This window comes from Manduca sexta, unplaced genomic scaffold, assembly GCF_014839805.1.
Source record: "Manduca sexta isolate Smith_Timp_Sample1 unplaced genomic scaffold, JHU_Msex_v1.0 HiC_scaffold_2588, whole genome shotgun sequence".
NCBI classification, from domain to species: Eukaryota; Metazoa; Arthropoda; class Insecta; order Lepidoptera; family Sphingidae; genus Manduca; species Manduca sexta.
Genome location: NW_023593567.1, coordinates 1 through 21,043, shown reverse-complemented (window position 1 = coordinate 21,043; position 21,043 = coordinate 1). Strand labels below are relative to the sequence as shown.

At 39.2% G+C, this 21,043-nt stretch overlaps 1 protein-coding gene across 1 annotated transcript; it reads left to right on the top strand.

The window, feature by feature from the left end:
- Window positions 1-207: 207 nt before the first annotated feature.
- On the top strand, window positions 208-16,727 carry LOC119192293 (intraflagellar transport protein 52 homolog; the record flags this gene model as incomplete). The annotated part of the gene is made up of 7 exons (XM_037446118.1): window positions 208-322; window positions 11,255-11,403; window positions 11,976-12,124; window positions 12,754-12,901; window positions 13,969-14,072; window positions 15,395-15,536; window positions 16,293-16,727. Coding segments are annotated over 7 exons (974 nt in total), but the record flags the coding sequence as incomplete, so codon positions are not given.
- Between the last annotated feature and the right edge of the window lie 4,316 nt (window positions 16,728-21,043).

Sequence of the window (21,043 nt, the reverse complement as noted above, 5' to 3'; positions counted from 1 at the left end):
ATATAATACAGGGCTAATATTATTATGAAATAAAGGCCACTGTGTGATTATCAAAACCTCACTGATCGTTAGATATTGTCATTGTGACATGCGGGCTGGTGGAATTTGCAATTTAAATCTAATCCGCATTAACTTTAGAATCATTTTTCACTAACGCCGGTTTACCTAAGATATAATCCCTTTGCAGATTGCGTGGTTCGCGCTAAGTACCACAAGTTTACCATCCCAAGGAGTGTCACATATCAAACGGTATACTGAACCGAGCAGTCACGAAATACCTCATGAAAATGGTCAATTATTCCAGTGAATCCGATGATTACCTGTAAGTTTTACATGGACCATAATATAGCTGAAATCTGGGTGTGATAGCATCTCTGCCTCCTCAAAAGGGAAAAGGTGTGCCACTATGTATACATAGACAGGTATCTAGTATTTATTTATTTATTTATTAAATATAATCTTACAGGAGTTACACCCAATGCGATTATATTTACATTGTCAATTGGCTCTATAGAGAGCATCACCCCAAAAACTCTTTCTACCTTCTCCTCTCTACCTTCTCTTGCTCTCTATCTACTCTTGCCGTGCAGCATTGATTATGTTTTATATGACAGTTAGAAGGACGTGGTAGCGAGATTTAGTCATATATGTTTACAATGATGAGGATCGGGAGGAGACAGGGGGAACGTTTCGCTATTTAGTACATACCTTGCCCATATATAAGACGTATTGTCTCAAAGCGACGAGCGCAATAGTGTGCTGCATAGTGCTTCGTTTGTAGTGTTTATGATTCCTATTAAATAGGCACTTAATCGTATTCTGGATTAACGTCAAGTATCTATTATCTATCTTACAAGTATTATGAGTGTGAAATTTTGTAAAAATGTTTGGATGTTTGTTAGAGACAAACGCAGAAACTGGTGGATGGATTTGGAAGAAATTTGGTACACGTAGTATATCTGTACGGGCAAGCACGTACAAATTGTATCATCAGCATTTTACGCCGTTTGAATTGTCATAGTATCATAATATTGTCCAATCAGTTCGCATTCGGTCATCAATCATTCCGCGCGTACTCATTATCATTATATCAAAGTATTTCAATATATATATTTTCTATCAAAAAATGACTTTCTCTCATTCTCACAAACAATATTATCATTCTATCATAAAGATACTGTGCGCACCGTACATAACTTTTGGTCCTTCGAGCATTTTGGCTTACCGAAATAAAAAGCCACGTGTATGAATCCAGTGAAAACGTGGACTCAGTGCAACGTGACTCTGTGTTACATGTGAGTGGACTGTGCTATCAGAGGATATATCAGCATTTATCATAAGCATCTTCTATCAACATCAACCGCCGTTCCCGGAAGCAATCAGCAGCCCAGGATCTTATCATATATCAGCATATTTCAAGTAAGATTGTTCTATTTTTAATATCACATCAAATTATAACATATCAAGATGTCCAACACGGAGGATCTATTAGCAACTCAAGAGCAAATTTCCGCTGCCATTGAGCAAACCTATACAAATTTCAAAAAAGATGGGGCAGACCGGAAAACTGCTGAATATATCAAGCGTCGCCTCGATACGCTTGATAGTTACTGGCACGAATATCAAACAAATCATGTTAAGCTGTGTGGATTAGGTATCAAGTCTCATAGTTATTTTACGTCAAACCAATTCGAATTAACGAAAGATAGGTTCCTCAACATAAGAGGAGTTATTGAAAACTATCAGCCGAGGGAGGAGAGCAGGCCCTCCACCCTCTTAGCAAACCAGCTACACCGCTGGCCATTCCAAGCGGTCAACCGCCTCTGGGACAGGGTTCATCGGCTCAGTCTCGTGGCATCAACAGCAAAACCGATGAAATGCTGCGCAAGCAAAGCAGTAATTTTAAGGCGTTTGAACACACCGTATCAAATATCAATATCGAGCAAATATCCGAAAAATGGGAGTTTGATCACCTTCTACGCTCTATCGAAACTCGTTGGTCAGCTATAGATTCCGCTCATTGGGAATTGGACAGCGAATTATGCGGTAGGGACCCGAAGTACGAAGCAACTTTTTCAAATATGAAAAATATATAAAGACATCATAACCTCTATCAACAAAAAGATGTGGTCTGTGACACATACTGAACAGTCAACCCCACAGTTAGATGTGCCAAACTTCAGTGGCAATTATCATCAGTGGACTTCCTTCAAGGATCTTTTCACGGAATCTATTCACAAGAATCCTACTCTTTCAAATGCACAGAAGATGCAGTTTCTCAAATCAAAAGTGCGAGGGAAGCCGAGAGGCTCATCCAGCATCTATCAATATCATCAGACAATTATTCCATCTGTTGGGAAATTTTAAACCGCAGATATAATAACAACAGATTAATTTTAAATTCGCTCATAGAACTCATACTCAGCATCCCCGTCGTGCCAAGATCATCATTGTATCACATCAAGAAAATGCATGACACTGTTCTAGAAAGTCTCAACGCTATCAGAAACTTAGGAATAGATGTAGACGCATGGGATCCATTACTCATCCATCTTTTATGTCAAAAATTAGATGCAGAAACCCATAACGAATATATCGCATCAGTAAAAATCCGCGAGACATACCAAATTTGCAAGAATTTTTAGCGTATCTAGAGAGTACTTTTACCACCCTGGAGTCTTCAAGTCGCAAGCAGATTAACAAGTCTATGACACGCAACAGCGGTCAAAATTATCGACCAACTCCAGGCATAAATATCATAATTCAAACAATATCAATGTGAAGCAATCAACATCGACACAAGGTCGCAGCACATTGCAACTTGGAAACACCAAGAATGTACATTTAACAAAATTTTATAAATGTCCTATTTGTAAAACAAACGATCATGGAATTTTTTACTGTCAACAATTTTACAAATGTCGCCTGTACATAAACGCAGAACCGTATCGAAACTGAATTTATGCCAAAATTGTCTCTATTGTCACCAAGGCAAAGAGTGCATTTCCAACAAAACCTGTCGTGAGTGCAATCAAATGCATAACACGCTATTGCATGACGCGTTTGTGCAACCCGATCAAAGTTCAAGCGCGGTACCATCAAAGAACACTATGAAATCGGAATCCACGCAAGCGGTCCGAACTAACACTCACGTGTCACAGCAAGACATACCCGAGATACTTTTGGCCACTGCTATGGTCAAGGTTCAAACCCCGGATGGATCATACTTGAAAATGCGTGCTTTATTAGATCAAGGCTCGCAAGCTTCACTCATAACTGAGAATGGAGCACAATTGTTGGGGCTGCCACGTCAAAAATGCCAAGGTGTAATCTTTGGAGTCGGTGCAAAGGAAAGTAACTGCAAAGGACTAATGCATATCAAATGTTCAGCAATGAACAATAGTTTTGACTTTGACACAGACGTTTACATAATGAAAAATTTAATCAAGAATCTACCAAGTCACTCATTCACAAAACCAGCTTGGTCTTTCTTGGATAATCTTACACTCGCAGATCCTGAATTTAATATCAGTCGTCCAGTCGACCTTCTTTTAGGAGCTGATATTTATTCATTAGTTTTATTGGACGGAATATGCAGAGGAGATCAAGTTTCCCTATTGCGCAAAACACGCGCCTAGGTTGGATTTTAAGCGGCAGCGCGAAAACACTTCAATGCAATATCGTTTTAAATAACATAGACAAAATTCAACAATTTTGGGAGATTGAAGATATTGCTGAAGAATCACACATATCGGCGGCAGACCAGCAGTGCATCGAATACTACCAGCAGACCACTACTCGACGAGATGACGGTCGATACGTAGTAAGGCTACCAATGAAGAGCAATTTCGAAAAGGATCTAGGAAGTTCAAAGGAAAGGCTCGCCCAATTTCGAACGTTAGAACGAAAATTTATTCAACAAGAAAATATGGAAAAAGATTATAAATTATTTATGCAGGAATATCAATCATTAGGTCACATGAAGCTCGCCGCGAGTAACACGAAACCCGACTGCCATATGACGCATCATAGCGTACAGCGCACCGAGTCAACAACAACAAAATTTAGAGTAGTTTTCAATGCGTCTGTAAAACATCATCTGGACTCAGCTTAAATGACGTTATGCTGTGTGGACCCAACCTGCAACAAGATTTACAGTCTCTAATAATTAAGTGGAGACAATATCAATACGCATTTACAGCTGACATTGAGAAAATGTTCCGCCAAATTTGGATTCATGAGGAAGATCAAAAACTTCAAAAAATTATTTGGCGTGACACTAGAAATGAACCTATCAAGGAATATCAATTAACTACTGTAACGTACGGAACTAAATCAGCTCCTTTCTTAGCCATGATGACATTAAAACAATTAGCAATCGACGAAAAATCTAATTACGTTGGGAGTCAAGCAGCCGATGTTCTTGACCAGTCTTTTTATATGGACGATCTTTTGCACGGATCACATTCAATTGAAGCAGCAAAGCAACTACATGACGACCTTATTAGACTATTGAAGTCAGGTGGTTTTAACCTCAGAAAGTGGAGATCAAACATTCCTGAATTATCAGATGACAGCTACAAATCAAACAATCAAGATAGCTTCAACTTTAAGCAAGCGGAATATACAAAGACGCTAGGACTTTGCTGGAATCCGCATTTAGATGTTTTTACATTCCAATATAAAATAGATCAATCATTAAAACCAGACACAAAAGATCATTATTATCAGATATCTCTAAGCTATTTGATCCGTTAGGCTGGCTTGCACCTTTATCAACAAAACTCAAAATAATTTTCCAAAATGTATGGCTCTCTAACACCAGTTGGGATGATCAGTTGCCAGAAAATATCAAAACAGAATGGGAGAAGGTAAAACAAGATATCAATAACATCAACAAATTACAAATACCAAGATGGATTTATACAAAGGAATGCCACAAAATTGAATTACATGGATTCTGTGACTCATCAATAAAAGCATATGCCTGCGTTATATACGGCAAAATCAATGATGGGGATAAAATAAGCATACCCCTATTAGTGGCCAAAACAAGGCTAGTTCCAGTCGGCAAGAAGATTTCATTGCCAAGATTAGAGCTGAGTGGAGCTCTTCTACTATCAAGACTGATGTCAAAAGTCAAGCAATGTTTAAGTAATTATCAAACTGAAGTATACGGTTGGTCCGATTCCATGGTAGTATTGGGCTGGCTTAGTGGGGACCCTGGACGATGGAAAACCTTTGTTGCCAATAGGGTCCAAGAAATTATCAATATCATGCCAAGATCATGTTGGCGCTATATCAAATCTGAACATAATCCCGCCGACTGTGCTAGTCGAGGAATAACTGCATTACAATTAATTGAGCATAATTTGTGGTGGCAGGGTCCGTCATTGCTACAGAACAATTGCTACAAAGAAATACAACAACAATACTTCACGGATCAAGAAGTGAAAAAAGCAAAACATGTAAACGTCGCCGAGCACGTGACGGAAAATAGTATCATATATCAATTACTATCAAAATACAGTTCATTTAACAAAGTCATTAGAATATTATCATGGATATTGCGGCTTAAATACAAAGCCAGAACACAAACAATCATTTTTATCAATACCAGAATTACGAAGATCCAGGAACATAATTATTAAGAATGTACAAGATGCGACTTTCGCTAAAGAAATCATCAGTCTACGGGACAGCAACAAGTTACCTACGAAGAGTACAATAAATCAATTAAATCCATTTTTGATAAAAACAACATTCTACGAGTCGGGGGAAGGCTCAGAAATACTCATCTAGATCCCGAGATGAAACATCCAATTATCATCCCTGGTCATTGTCGTTTAGCAGAACTTCTTATTGACCAGTCTCACAAGCTCACCTTTCATGGTGGCGCTAGACTAACATCAGCATTTTTAAGGCACAAGTATTGGATCATAGGTGGCAACAATATTGTGAAAAACGTTTACGTGGATGTGTAACGTGTAAACGCCACGATCCGGTTAAACATAATCAAATAATGGGTGATCTACCAGCAGCACGCACTACCCCGACAAGACCATTCTATCATACGGGCGTGGACTACACAGGTTTCGTCGATGTCAAATCCAACAAAGGCCGAGGTGTTAAAACTTCGAAAGGCTATATTGCTGTCTTTGTGTGCATGGTAACAAAAGCAGTGCATCTAGAATTGGTATCAGATCTCAGTTCATCATCATTTCTGTCTGCTTTACGTAGAATGGCAGCTAGAAGAGGGACACCACGTCATATCTACAGCGATAACGGAACAAATTTTGTTGGGGCTAGCAGAACTATAAATCAGGAATATCTAGACCTAAAATCAACATTGGACAGTAGCTTTTTCACAGCCATCACGGAAATGGAAATCCAGTGGCACTTCAACGCTCCTTCATGGCCTAGCGCGGGAGGACTCTGGGAGGCAGCGGTGAAGAGTCTTAAATATCATCTCAAGCGAGTAATCGGTGAACAAAAATTGACATTTGAAGAATATTCTACATTGTTAGCTCAGCTAGAAGCCTGTCTAAATGCGCGACCCTTATGCACCCTAACTGAAGATCCGGAGGATTTGAATTATCTCACTCCGTCACACTTCTTAGCAAGCGGCCCTACGTTGACTATAATGGAAACCGAAAGAGATCATCGAACGCGATGGCAATTAACACAAAAAATATTTGATGACATATGGAAGAGATGGCGCATCGAGTACCTATGTCAACTTTCAGCCCGAAGCAAGTGGCGTCAATCTCAAGCAAATTTAAACATCAATGACGTCGTAATCATTCATGATGCCAATCTGCCTGCAGGAAGGTGGGCACTTGGTAGAATCATAGAACTACATCCCGGGAAGGATGGTTACGTACGTGTAGTTTCAATCAAAACCAAGAACGGTATTATCAAGAGACCCATTACTAAAATATCAAAACTGCCTATCAACGTTGATCAGACCGATCATACTCAGTCGAAGCAAGATCAACTGAAAAAAGAATGCTCAGCATCATCGTCAAGAAGTTGCGGAACCACAACTATTGGACACCCGTATAAATATAGTAATTTTCTATTTTCAATACTTTTATGGTTGATCTTGATAAATACTTCAGTTCATGGCCAATATGAGGTATCAAATTTAAACACCAGCCGAGGTTTTTATTTTGACAAAATCACAAATATGCGCCTCCAGCGAGACGAATGGAAACTCGTAATCTATTATGACATGAATCCATATTGGCAAGGAACGGAACTGCTTACTAAATACATGAATCATTTGGATAACATATGTTTTAATGCAAACAAAAGGATAGAACAATGTGACGTCATCCTCCTCCAGTTACATCACGGCTTAGCCGGTCTCGAGCACTACAACAGCATTCTCCTCGGTCAGCAGTTCACACGGAGTGGTATGCGCACGCGACTCCGCCGAGGCCTTATCAACGGTGTCGGATATATCGCTCACAGCCTGTTCGGCGTACTGGACGAACAATTCGCCGAACGGTATAAAAACGATATTGAGACCATCAAAGACAATGAAAAACACTTAGTTATTTTGTGGAAAAATCAAACATCAGTCGTTGAAGCCGAATTTAACTTAATCAAAAGGGTCGAGGATACGATGAACAAGCAACATAAAATCTTCAATCAACATCTAAATAATTTAGAAAAGGCTCTTAACTCACAAGGAGTTGAACTTGAAAATGTAGCGAGTACGACAGAATTTACGGTGTCATCAATTATTGCCAACAGCATGTTAACTAATCTCCAAAACATTCAAGAAACGCTTATTGACACCATCACAAATGTCTATACAGGAAAATTCAACTATCATCTTTTACCCCCTGAACAATTACGGGATGAGTTGAATGTTATTGCAGGTTTATTAACAAAGGATTTATCATTACCGTTAGAAGACATTCAGTCCGATCTATCAAAGATGTACCACCTTCTTAATGTAAGAGCCCGAGCGTCGAAAAAGTTCATAATATTTGAAGTTAGGATTCCATTGGTTAGCAGAGACAATTTCGAAATTTTTAAATTGATACCTATCCCACAGAGAATTAAGTCTAACGCAATCACCATCGTGCCAGTATCAGATTACGTAGCAATAAACATACAAAAGGATTCGTATATTCCGATGTCCGAGAAAGACATACAACATTGTATGAACTATGATTTTAATACACATTTATGCGCTTCCCAGCAGCCTATCTATCAGACAAAACTAGAGGAAAATTTATGTAACAAAGATCAAGCATCAGATAAATGTCTTACGAAGACATCAAATTGCAAAACACATGGACAGAACTTAGCAATATAAACACTTATTTATTTTATTGCTGCGGTCAATGCACCGTACGAATCATATGTGAGAATCATATTGCAGCAGAAATATTACGCGAGGTGGGAATCATATCACTTAGCGACAAGTGCATTATCAAAGGCAGCACATTTACGATATTCGCTCACAAATTACAATCAAACATTTTGAATAAAGAAGCAGATATATTAAAAATAGAAATTCCACCTATCAACAAAATCATCAATTTATCAGTACCTGTTTCCACTGTCGAAAATCAATCAACATTCGATCATCAAAATAGTTTTGAGGACATAAATAGACAAATCAAGCAACTGAAACAAGATTCAGAAGGAATTTTGACAGAGCGCGTCTCGTATCATGATGTGCATCACTACGTTGCCATATACCTAGTAGTTTTGGTAGCAGTTGCATTAGGTGCCGCGGTTCTCTGGCGCCGCTGCCGTGTGCGGACGCAGACTGAGCCGCCGGCGACGGGCCAAGCAGAGGAAGCAGTCGTCAAGGTCGATACAGTGGGCCCAAGGCATCCGCCCCTGGTTCGTTGTGTCAGTGAGTGTGCAGTGAATCAGTGTAGTGAAACAAGTGCCTTATATCAGTGTCGCGGTTTAGGTGAAATAAAGCAATGTAAAAGTGAATCTGATATGTGCGATAGTGTAAAGCTCGATACAAATTCGCGATATGTGAACAAAAGCACTTCGCCCGTGCTTTATAGACATTTTAATCAATCGGCTTAATTTTAAGTCAACATTGTTTTATCACCTTGTCAATCATTTAATTATAAGGAACCATTGTTTGATCATCTTGTAACTCATGTCACTCACATATCATTAACTTCATAAACCTCTCTTTCCCCATTTCTCGCCCGGGAGCATGTACGGGCAAGCACGTACAAATTGTATCATCAGCATTTTACGCCGTTTGAATTGTCATAGTATCATAATATTGTCCAATCAGTTCGCATTCGGTCATCAATCATTCCGCGCGTACTCATTATCATTATATCAAAGTATTTCAATATATCTATATTCTATCAAAAAAGGACTTTCTCTCATTCTCACAAACAATAATATCATTCTATCATAAAGATACTGTGCGCACCGTACAATATCATATCCTGAATTAACTGATAGGTTTCTTTTTATACGGGTAATTAGCTCGCATGAGAATGATTTTAAATAGACGGCGCTGGAGTCGTACAGTTTTAGGGACTTTTGTAGCGGGAAAGGCTTATCACGCTGGAAAAGCTTCAAGCAATACCTAGTTCAATTATATAAAAATGGTACCAACGATTTTTTTTTATCCGAACACGGCCAAGTGACCCCACTGCATCTGATGGTAAGTGGAGTGGGGTCCAATAGCGTCGACTGACGAGAGGTGATTACCCCTCAACAATCGACACAATTATGCCGGCCTATTGGAACCGGATATACACAGGCTGATCCTGGAATGCAACACTTACTTGAGCCACTACGACGAGTTTTAACACCTTGTGTACGGTTGTGATTCACAACCCTTACCTTCTTAGGACCTTTGTGCTCAAGGAACAGACGCATCAACTGTTGACTTTGTTTGTCTAGTTCTAATATAATTAAGAATTAAAAAACAATCAATTTGAAATTAAACTATTAATAATAATAAATTAATATGTCTCGTAATATCGAACATCTATTTTAACACGAAATAATTGATATTTAATGCGCCATTTAATAATTATTTAACGTATTTGTTTTTACTTTGGTGTTTATGACTATTACATTTGAATTATTAGTGTATTATGTCTGAACTTCAAGCCGTAAGACAAAGAGTTAGATTCTCAACTGGTGATTCGATTTAACTATGACAGGAACACTGATCGCGTCTCATGCGTGTGACCCGTCTTCCCTGTGGTCCATCTGTTCCCTGTTTACCCTATATATTATATAGAATAAAGCTTCGTATTTTCTATAATTTTAATTATACTAGCTTTTGCTCGCAGGTTCGCCGCGTGAAGTAGTTTTCCGGGATAATTCTTTTTTCCGACTTACTTGATATGTATTATTATATTATGACCAAATTAGAGGAAATAATTAAATATTGTGTCCTATGTGTTATTCTGACGTATAACCAACATTATTGTAAAGTTTCATCTAATTCGTTCAGTAGTTTTTTCGTGAAAGAGGAACAAACATACATACATACATCCATACATCCATCCTCACAAATTTTCGCATTTATAATATTATTAGGATATTTAGAATTCAGTAAGTAATTTTATGGAGATACTGCAACGAACAATAGATCAAACGGATATAAAACATATTATCTTTTGCGTTCCGTTACTTGCTTCTCGTTTCTCACATTTATTTTTAAACCCATATTTCTATACTTATGTATAAAGCTGAAGAATTTTTGGGTAATTGCGCTAATCTTAAGATCTATTCAACCACTTTGAATTTTTTTTCTCTAATACGAAGCTACATTACCAGAGTGCTACAGACTATTCTTTATCTATATACCAGAAAATCTTTATACGGGCGGAGTCGCAGACAAAAACTAAAATTCATTGACGTATATTCTATAGAACCGAACGTCCAAATAAACTCTTTGTTCAAAATTTAAACTAAAATGGCAACCAACACGTCACTGTTATAACCTATTTATTCACTTGAACAACAAATAATTTTACTTATTTAACTATTATTTTTTATTGAAATCCAGGTTTACACTTAGACTCGAGTTTTTATACCAAGAGCGCCACTCCGTACACAACCACAAGCTGTCAATATTGACCATACTAAAGTCATTTTGAATGGATTGCAGTTCAATTTAGTTGAACACGGTGAATGTTCCGAACGCCATATAGTACATAAATATCAATGCTAATACTTAATATACACGGAAAACATTATTATAAGTATAGATAGGACGTTTTGTCATGAACAGAGAGGATCCGGCCACTCCGAACTTCGTGTACCCTTACGGGGCGACGTTGACCGTCAAAAAGCCTGCAGCCGCCATACTGTCGAGCAGCGACGTGTGCTACCCGGTCAAAAGACCGGTCGCAGCCTTGTACACGTCTGAGAGAAGTGGTGGTGAGTTGACTTCATTGAAATTTGTAAAGTTTACAATCATTTTGATGTCTTATGTTTACGCGAATGTTTTTATTGCTTTGAATAACGAGACGAGTTTGCCTGATGGTAAGCGATACGACCGTCCATAAACAGTAAAAGACCATCCATGAATTATAAAGTATTGTTTGATATTTCGCTCGCCATCTTGAGACATAAGGTGTTAAGTCTTATTATGTCTAGTAGTTACACTGGCTACAATGCTCTTCAAAACCGAAATAGAACTATGACTACACGCTGCTGCTTGGCGGTCGAAATAGACATTGCGATGGTACTTACCCAGGCGGACTCCCACACAAGAGACCTACCGCCAGAACAAATAATAAGTTTGTGTTTAAAAAAAAATATATTCTTCATTCATAATCGTAGTCAAGGTTTAATAGGGTGAGACGACTTATCCGTTAACGGCGACGATCCACCTGTAGTAGAAATCTGATTGGTTCGTTTTTGTGATAGATCGAAAAAGAGATCGTTTATTCAAAATGGCGGTTAATCGTTTTTACTCTCAGCCGCATTCTTCAAATACCTTGCTCCAGGAAAACTGTTCGTGATCGGCTCCGGACACTTCTTCGCGGACCAATATCTAGAGAGCGAATGCAACGACCTCATCAGAGAGATGGTGTTCAACTATCTCGGCGGAGTTAGCGACTTGCATCTCAACCCCGTGGATGTAGACGATCCTGATGTAAGCAAACTGAACGCGTAGCATGCAAAATAAAAAAAATTATATATGATTTTTGTACAGATGGCACAGACGGACGTGCAGGTTTTCTTTTATTACTGCTTGAATTACGAGACGAGCTTGCCGTTCGCCTGATGGTAAGCGATACGACCGCCCATAAACAGGAGAAACACCAACACCTTGAATTACAATGTATTATTTGGTATTCCACTGCGCTCGCCATGAGACGTGAGATGTTAAGTCTCATTATGTCCAGTTACACTGGCTATAGTGTCCTTCAACACAACAGTGACTACACATTACTCGGCGGCAGAAATAGACATTGCGGTGGTACACACAGCAGCGGCGAAAGGTCCATATAACCCGATTCCTGCCGTCTTCCCTTCATGTAGAATCTAATTATCATTAGAACGATTTGCAGACAGCATTCATGCATATCAGTACCTAAGTGTTGTGTCAAGTTCCCTTTCGGAAAATCTCATCCTTCGCCACTGCTAACCAAGCGGACTCTCACATACCTACCACCAGGATTTTCCTGATATCCAAGTGGACTCTCACGTATGAGAGACCTACAACCAGTAGGATTTTCTTGACGCAGGTGGAGCCGCGAGCTAAAGCTATGTATGTTGCAGATAAACGAGTACCGCACGCTGGGCGACACGGCGTGGCTGAGCTCCGTGCCGCTGCCCGAGCCGGCGTCGACGCCGCCGCCGCGCCTCGCGCCGCTGCACCCGCACGCGCTCTTCACCTGGCGACTGTTCTCACTCAACCTGGCGCATCGTGAGACACTTACTCCAATACCAAATTGGGAAATCAAACCCTGGCGTTCTCCAGCCCCGGATCTCGGGGGGCAAACCGAGGCCCATGCTCCGGACGGCAAATCCAAACTTGGCAGACGAATATAAAACTTATAATTAACGCAACTTTTTCTACTAAGACATCCAGTACATTACACACATAAATTATTTCATATGATGACAAAGTTAAAAATATAGGTGGTCGGGGGCGGCATTATCCAGACTTTGCTCCACCTCCAAAAATTCAAGATCCGGGACTGGCGTTCCTGGACGTTAATGACTAGCACTAAACAACCCCTAATCGATGACGACAACGACCGCCCTGAGCCCGAGGTCCGTACCCCACTCGGAGGTGGTCCTCAGCGTAGTCGTTTGAGACCGAAGCTGCTGAATAAGCCGACTCGTGTCAGACTATCAACGGTAGTCACATACAAGACAATCTCGGCAGTCGACACAATTATGCCGGCCTGTTGGAACCGGATATAAACAGGCTAACCCCGAACACACTTACGTGAGCCACTATGGCAGGTTTTAACACCTTGTGTACAGTGGTCGCTATCCGGGCGGATATTAAATATATCCTACCACCAGCAAAATTCTATGACATCGCTCCGTGATCCTGGGTTCGAATCTCCTCTAAATAAAACTTTAGGTTATGATATATGTATTCTTTTTTATTAATCATTAAAAAGGCGAGCGGTGATAGCCTAGTTGGGTGTGGAACGGACTGCCAAGACGAATGTCCGCGGGTTCAAATCCCAATGGCACACACCTCTGATTTTTTTAAAATCTTGTGTGTATTCTTTGTGAATTTATCGTTCGCTTTAACGGTGAAGGAAAACATCGTGAGGAAACCTACATACCTAAGAGGTTCTCAATAGCAATTTCGAGGGTGTGTGAAGACTACCAATCCGCACTAGGCCAGCGTAGTGGACTAAGGCCTAATCTCTCTCAGTAGTAGAGGAGGCCCGTGCCCAACAGTGGGACAGTATAATACAGGGCTGTTATTATTATTATTTAAAACAAAATAGTATTTATTTTTTATTACAGTGCCCGAAGTACTAGGACTGTATGAAGAGTTAGGAGTGAAACACGAACAGCTGCGTCTGATCGCTCCACAGTTCGAGACGCCGTTCCCTCCACTACAGCTGGCTGTAAGTAATACATAACTAATATTTTTTAAGTGTTAGAATAGCAGTGGCGAAGGATCTATGTAACACGATTCCTGTCGGCTTTCCTATCATAATTTATGGCAAGTCTAGTCATTAAAACGATTTCCAAACCTCATTCATCCATATTATTCGTACTTCCCTTCCCTTTTGGATAAGTTCATTCTTCTGTACACCAATTCTTGTAGAGTAGACCAATTTTTAGACCAATTTTTAGGTTAGCAATGATATTTGGCGCAGTTGTATTGCGTTAAGTTCTCGAGTTTGAACTCCGGGTCGAGCATATTTCGAGGTCGAGGGTATTTCTTTGTATCAGCCTGGAGTCTAAAATTTGTGTCTGATATGGCGATAGTCTCACTATAACATCATGTGACGAAACGTATGGCGAAATGTATGCCCTGGTTTCACCTCTGCCACCCTTTCGGAGGTAAATGCGTGATGTTTGTATTGTTTTTGTTTTTTGATAACACACAATGATTTCGTTTTTGACCCCGTCTAATTACGAAACTTCTAAACATTCTAATAAAAGATACAGTTTTATCTAATTAGAAACAACTAGAAGAATCGTTTGAACAAAACACGGATTAGGTTACACAATAATATATGTTTATTATTCTGAACTATGATAATTTAGTTGCCCGCCCGTGCGAAAAAATGGGTGAAAGTAAATCTTTAAAAGTTAAACTTGGGAGATGAAAAATGGTCGCCGAAAACGGGAGCGCGGTTTTACTGGCTACAATGTCCTTCAAACCGAAATACAACAGTACACGATGCTGTTTGGCAGCGGAAATAGACATTGCGGTGGTACCTACCCTGGCGGACCCTCACATATGAGAGACCTACCAGCAGCTTGTGTGTTGTTTGTTTCTATGGTATTTTATGACTTGCGCGACTTCGCCCGCATAAAAGAAAAAGAAGAAAGTAAGAAGTTTATTGTTGGAACAAAGATAAAAAATTAAAAACACAAAATCCTACATAACATAAACCATTATTGGCACCAACAATGGACCTCCCATGCAGCTATATACTGTACCGCGATGAAAATCCCGCTATATTTTTCCGGGGATAGATAGAAGCCTATATCCTGCCCAGGATCTCAAATTTTCTCAAATAGACAGACAGAAGCGGGGCCTTTTTTACATTTTTTAGAACTTTTTGAGTGAAATAATCCCATCATAAGTTATTGTTGCGTGATTTATCAAGTCAAAAATATTAAGAACTTTTAAGAGAAATAATACCGTCATATATGATTTTTGGGTAGCTTGTCCAGTCTAAAATCTTACTACTGAAGGTAATTGCCACTCCAGGTGTTTCCACCCACGTTCAGAGAGCCGCCTCCGCCGCCGCTGGAACTGTTCGACCTGGACGAGGCGTTTAGCTCGGAGCGGTCGCAACTAGCCAGACTCGCGAACAAATGCTCCCAGCCTGTTGCGTCTAGAATGGGACAAGGTAAGGATCTGTTGTGTTTTGAAAATCATTAAACAGGTATACTGTTATAGAGTAATACGGTTCTAAAGGCAACGTGGCAAGGTAACGGCCTGACTTTATAATAAAATCAGCCCTGTATTATACTGTCCCACTGCTAGGTATAGGCCTCCTCTACTACTGAGAGGGATCAGGTCTTAGTCCACCACGCTGGCCTAGTGCGGATTGGTAGACTTTAAACACCTTAAAAATTCCTGTAGAGAACTTCTTAGGTATGCAGATTTCCTCACGATGTTTTCCTTCGCCGTTAAAGCAAGCGATAATTCACAAAGAATACCACACATAATTATAGAAAGTCAGAAGTGTGCCTTGGTTTTGATCCTATGGACTTTTTCTTAGAAGTCCGTTCTATTTCAAGGCCTATCATGCAGTGAAATAGCCTTTAAGAATGAGGGAAGGAGCAGAACCTATCCCGGTGTTTGGAAATCTCACTCACAAGATAATTGATATATAGTACCAGGGTCACATTAGTTCTAAGCGGTGGTCAGCTAGAGAGCTTGCTATAGAAGCGAGTACAGTGGCATAATGGTCTTATCTCGGGAAGTAAATATGCCTTGAATAAACGATTAAAATTTTAATGTCTAACATTCGCGTAAACATAAGAAATCATTTCAATAAACGATTTAAGAAGTAGGAGATGAGGAGGAAGAGAATTTGAACGGTTCGGAATCTCTCTCCCAAATGACGCGACACTAAGTACTAAGCTCCCATCGGTTCCAGGCGATGGTCGGCAGCTAGAGAACGAGCTGGAGTACTTGGTGCGCGAGTGCGGCCGCGTGGTGCGCTTGTCTCGCGCGCTGCCCGCGGACGGCGCATGCGCCAAACTCATACTGCACCAGCTCGCCACACAACTCGCCACCTACAAGAAGATAGCGCCGAAGGACTAGGAAATATATATTGAAATAAACTACTTTCACTATTTTATGGATTTTATTTATTAAGACACATCAATACAAACATATAAAATGACTATAATATCTTTCAACTGGTCCTTACATTTGTGGTAGATTATGAAAATGTATGTATTGTTAATTCTTTTTTTGGTCTTCTGCGATACGTCACCGCAGTGAACTGATGTAATGTATAAATTGTTGTATTTATGAATAAATATAATAAAAAAATATGGATGTGAACATTTTTATCGAATAAAAATAACTACGTTTTTCTTTCTTACCCTCTAAATCTATTCGACTCTGGGAGAAGTCCATACCAGACGACAGAACAAAAAAGAACAAACAATACAAATGAAAACAGAGAAAGAAAATAATTAAATATCAATGGGAACTACTAGTGCTAAGTCTCATATGTGAGAGTCCGCCTGGGTAGGTACCACCGCAATGTCTATTTGTGCCGCCCAGCAGCAGTGTGGAGTCACTGTTGTGTTCCGGTTTGAAGAACATAGTAGCCAGTATAACTACTGGACATAATAAGACCTAACATCTCACGTCTCAGGATACCGAGCGCAGTGAAATTCCAAACAATATGTAAAACGCTCTTTTTACAGTAAACATTATATTAGCAAAATAATTACAGAATACAATTTTAAACATTCTTTTGACAACATCCAGCCAGAGAGAATAATAATAGAATAGTCGCCGCGTGACATATCTTCTCTTCTGCCAGCCAGACCGCGGAGCCGAATATTTCCGGAAACACCCGATGTCATCGGTTAGGATAACGCCACGTAACAAATACTTTGTAATTCAAGGCGTTGCATGGTGTTTCTGCTGTTTATGGGCGGTCGTATCGCTTCGGTCGAGCAAATATAAAATATATCCTACCACAAGCAAAAAAGAAGTTTATTTGTTTTCAACATATTATCTTCATTGATCCTTTAGTCTAAACAAGAATATTATTGATACCAAACACATGAAACATTCTTTTAATCAATAATAAACACGTTAATTGGCCGTTAGACTGTCAAACTGTGATACTAAAATAGAAACCGATAGAGATAAACTATTGAACTATTAGCATTATCGTATAGTTGTAGATAGCTGGCATTGACCAGTCTATTAACACGTTTCGTAGGGTTGTCAGTGAAGGATAAAGGATAAGAGAAATATTGTTACGCGCTATCCTAGGCGATGACATCGGGCATTTCCGGAAGTATTCGCCTGCGCAAGGCTGGCAGAAGAGAAGTTACTTATGTCACGCGGCAACTATTCTCTCTGGTTGCACGTAGGCAAAAAATGACTAAAAAGATATAGGAATACAATGAACTTTAAAAACGCTACCAGGATCAGACGATCAGGTAGCGCTGTTGATATAAGTTTAATAATGACGATCTCAAGATGCTGACTTTACCGTCAGCGTCTGAGCTGATATCACCTTTAAGATTAAAACTGAATTAGATCTACTAATACGTCCCTAGTGAAAAGAAAGCTAAATACCTGCCAATTTCAATTGTAATTCAAGATGTTTCATGGTGTTTCTACTGTTTATGAGCGATCGTATCGTTTACTATCAGGCTAACGGCAAGCTAATCTCGTCATTAAAAGCAATAAAAAAAAACAGAATGCAATAGGAAAAACCTAATCACATTTGACAACCCTAGTTCATCACGTTAAACTCCTCGTGTTTTGTTCGAAACACCATATCCTAACAACAAACAAAAATACTGCCCATAACAAATTAGTGACCTTGAACTAATGTACAATCAGTTGTGGCCTCACAAAATGATTACGATAACCTCTTGTTTTGAGACAATTATGATAGGGATTTTGACCTTCTACCTGCACTTATCGCTTCCATATGGGGTCTAATTGCGGCTGTTCAGATTCCTCTCTGAGCAGGTGATACTTCTGGCTTATTGCATTGTACATCAATATTTGATGAGCATTACAAGCAAATGGGTGTGCAAAGAGAATGGCGGAAACTCGTTGCCAGAAATCTTCCTTTCCTCCCAAAACGCCTCTTCCTTCTTACAGTTCTCTACCTTCAGTATTATGCTATCAGATTAGGCCTTGTGTGTTCTTGCGGATAAACCAATAACAATCAGTGGACTTAATCAGAAAAATTACGCCACCTTTATCTATATCATTGTTTAGATAATGCCTGTAACTGCTCTTATTCTAAAGATTAATAATCTAGTTGCTGCGTTATCTTCTGTCAAAGACTGATTGCTACAAGCTTTTTTTTATATCAGGAACAGTTACGACTAATTTCGATTGGAAATGAACAGAAAATCTAAATAAAATATTTCAATTATGGGTCTTAACATCTTATGTTTTAGATGAGCGTGGTGTAATGCTATGCTGAGCTTCACAATTAGACAAAAAGAACAGCAATTTCACAAATAATAATAAATATAGTCAATAGCTCTGATGGGGAAAATATATTTAAAAAAAAAACAATCATCGTTTTTTTATATTTTAATTTCTCTCGCTGTTTCTCGGTTTTCTCGCCGAAGCCTTCATGGTCTGCACCGTAACCAAAAATATAAAAAACCGTGATCAAATCCGAAAAGTAACTTTACTTCTTATCTAACATTCGCGTAAACATAAGAAATCATCAAACAATTTCGCGAACCTCTGCTGGTTTCATCCGATATGAGGTATATTGACCATGAAAACATACAGCGTGTATTAGAAGTTATCTAATGTTGATAAAATAGTTTCTAGAAAAGTTTTTATGTTTTCTTTATCATTGGCAATTAGAATCTATAAGCCGAGTTAATTTATAACATATATACTAATATATAAAACAGAAGAGTTTGTTTGTTTGAGCGCCCTAATCTAAATTAAGCGAACCATTTTTTTCACTAATGGGAAGCTACATTATTCCTGAATGCTTTAGGCTACTTTTTATCGCAGAAAATGTTTTCCACGCTGGCGGAACCACTGGCAAAAGCTAGAGGAGGATAAAATATATTCACATTATCAGGAGCAGGTAAAATTATTTAACCATGGATTTATCACACACACACATCACGCCTTTAACTCCGAAGGGCTAGCCAAAGGTGGAACCAGGGCACCGACTTTTCGCAATTTGGGTTTCGTCCCCTGATGTGATAGGGGCAAGCCTATCATCATATCGGGCACGAACTCCTTATTGATAGTGAGAAAAACCCAATATTACATTGCCCGACCTGGGTTTTGAACCAAAGAGCTCAGAGCAGACCTTACTGAGACCTTACCGCACACGCAACCAAGGCCGTCGCATATTAATAAATCAATGTCTGTCATAATATCCATAATAAAATATAAATAAACATAGATAATTAAATAAGATAATGCTATAATTAACATCAGCATTTTTCTGGAAAACGGAGTCATAATATTTATAAAATCTTCCTACTTTAAAGCAAAGAAAAACAGTGTGGTTGACGGTCAAATTAAAACCATGACCTTATCATGATGTCTAGGTTCCCAAGTGATCGCAGGAGCTGTTGCAGACAACTAGGCACTTTCCAGAGAAACCCGCAGCCGTCCCCAATACGCTGAAGATGGACACTGCGGAGTTTTATAGGACTGCGAAGTTTTACTGCTATTGCCGTGAATAAGGGTTATATTGTGCTAGAAACTCATGCCGGCGTCGACCCGACTTTTTCCATCTCTTCCGCCGGCTTAACTATGGATCTTAAGCCTGGTGAGCCCAAAAAAAACGTCCAATCGCCCCGCTCGGCTGGCCCACAGTGATAAATAATGCCTTTTTACACGAAATTAAAATAGGTCGAAGTGATTAGCTCATTTGGATGTTCTTTGGTTGATCACGTAAGTAGTTAATTAGGTGTAATGTATCTTGTCAACATACTGTATAAAAACCTTTGAAATAAACTTATCGCGCAATTGACCAAACCCATCAAGAAGTCAATAAAATAACAATAAAAATGCAACATGAAAATGAACTTGCAAACGCCATTTTAAGATATGAAGGCGCTGTTGATATTATTTCTGACGATTTGTGTACATCAAATAACATGTCAAGACAAAAAGATTTTAGTAAAAACGTTGCCAAAGAAAGTGAAACCTTACAGCAAGGTGCAAATACTTAACCCAGGTAAAGCGTATAAGATGAAAACATTAGTATCGAAGGATAGTAAGAAATATACAGCATTTCCAGTTATAACAGTTCGAAAAAATATCAATGTCCCCGACAGCCTGTATTTCGCTCAAGAAATGCATGTTGGTCAAAACCTAGGGTGAAAAAGTACTACCAGATTACGTTTGGACTTCGCTAAGGAGCAAAAGATCGGCAGATGTTAAAGAAAAGGCAGATAATAAACCAAATGAACACAAAGTACATAATCATAAAAGATTTAAAAATCACGGTGATGGAAATAATGCAGAGCGGGGTAAGAAAACAAAAAATCAAAAAAAGAAGTAAACATAGAAAATTAGTGCAACGAACAAGAGAAGTAAAAATAAAGATGATCTAGAGAAAACTATGAAATATACAAAGAAATCGGGCAAACGCAAGGTGAAGCGCAGCGGACGTAAAGGACCAAGGAAACAACGCGGAAATCGTAA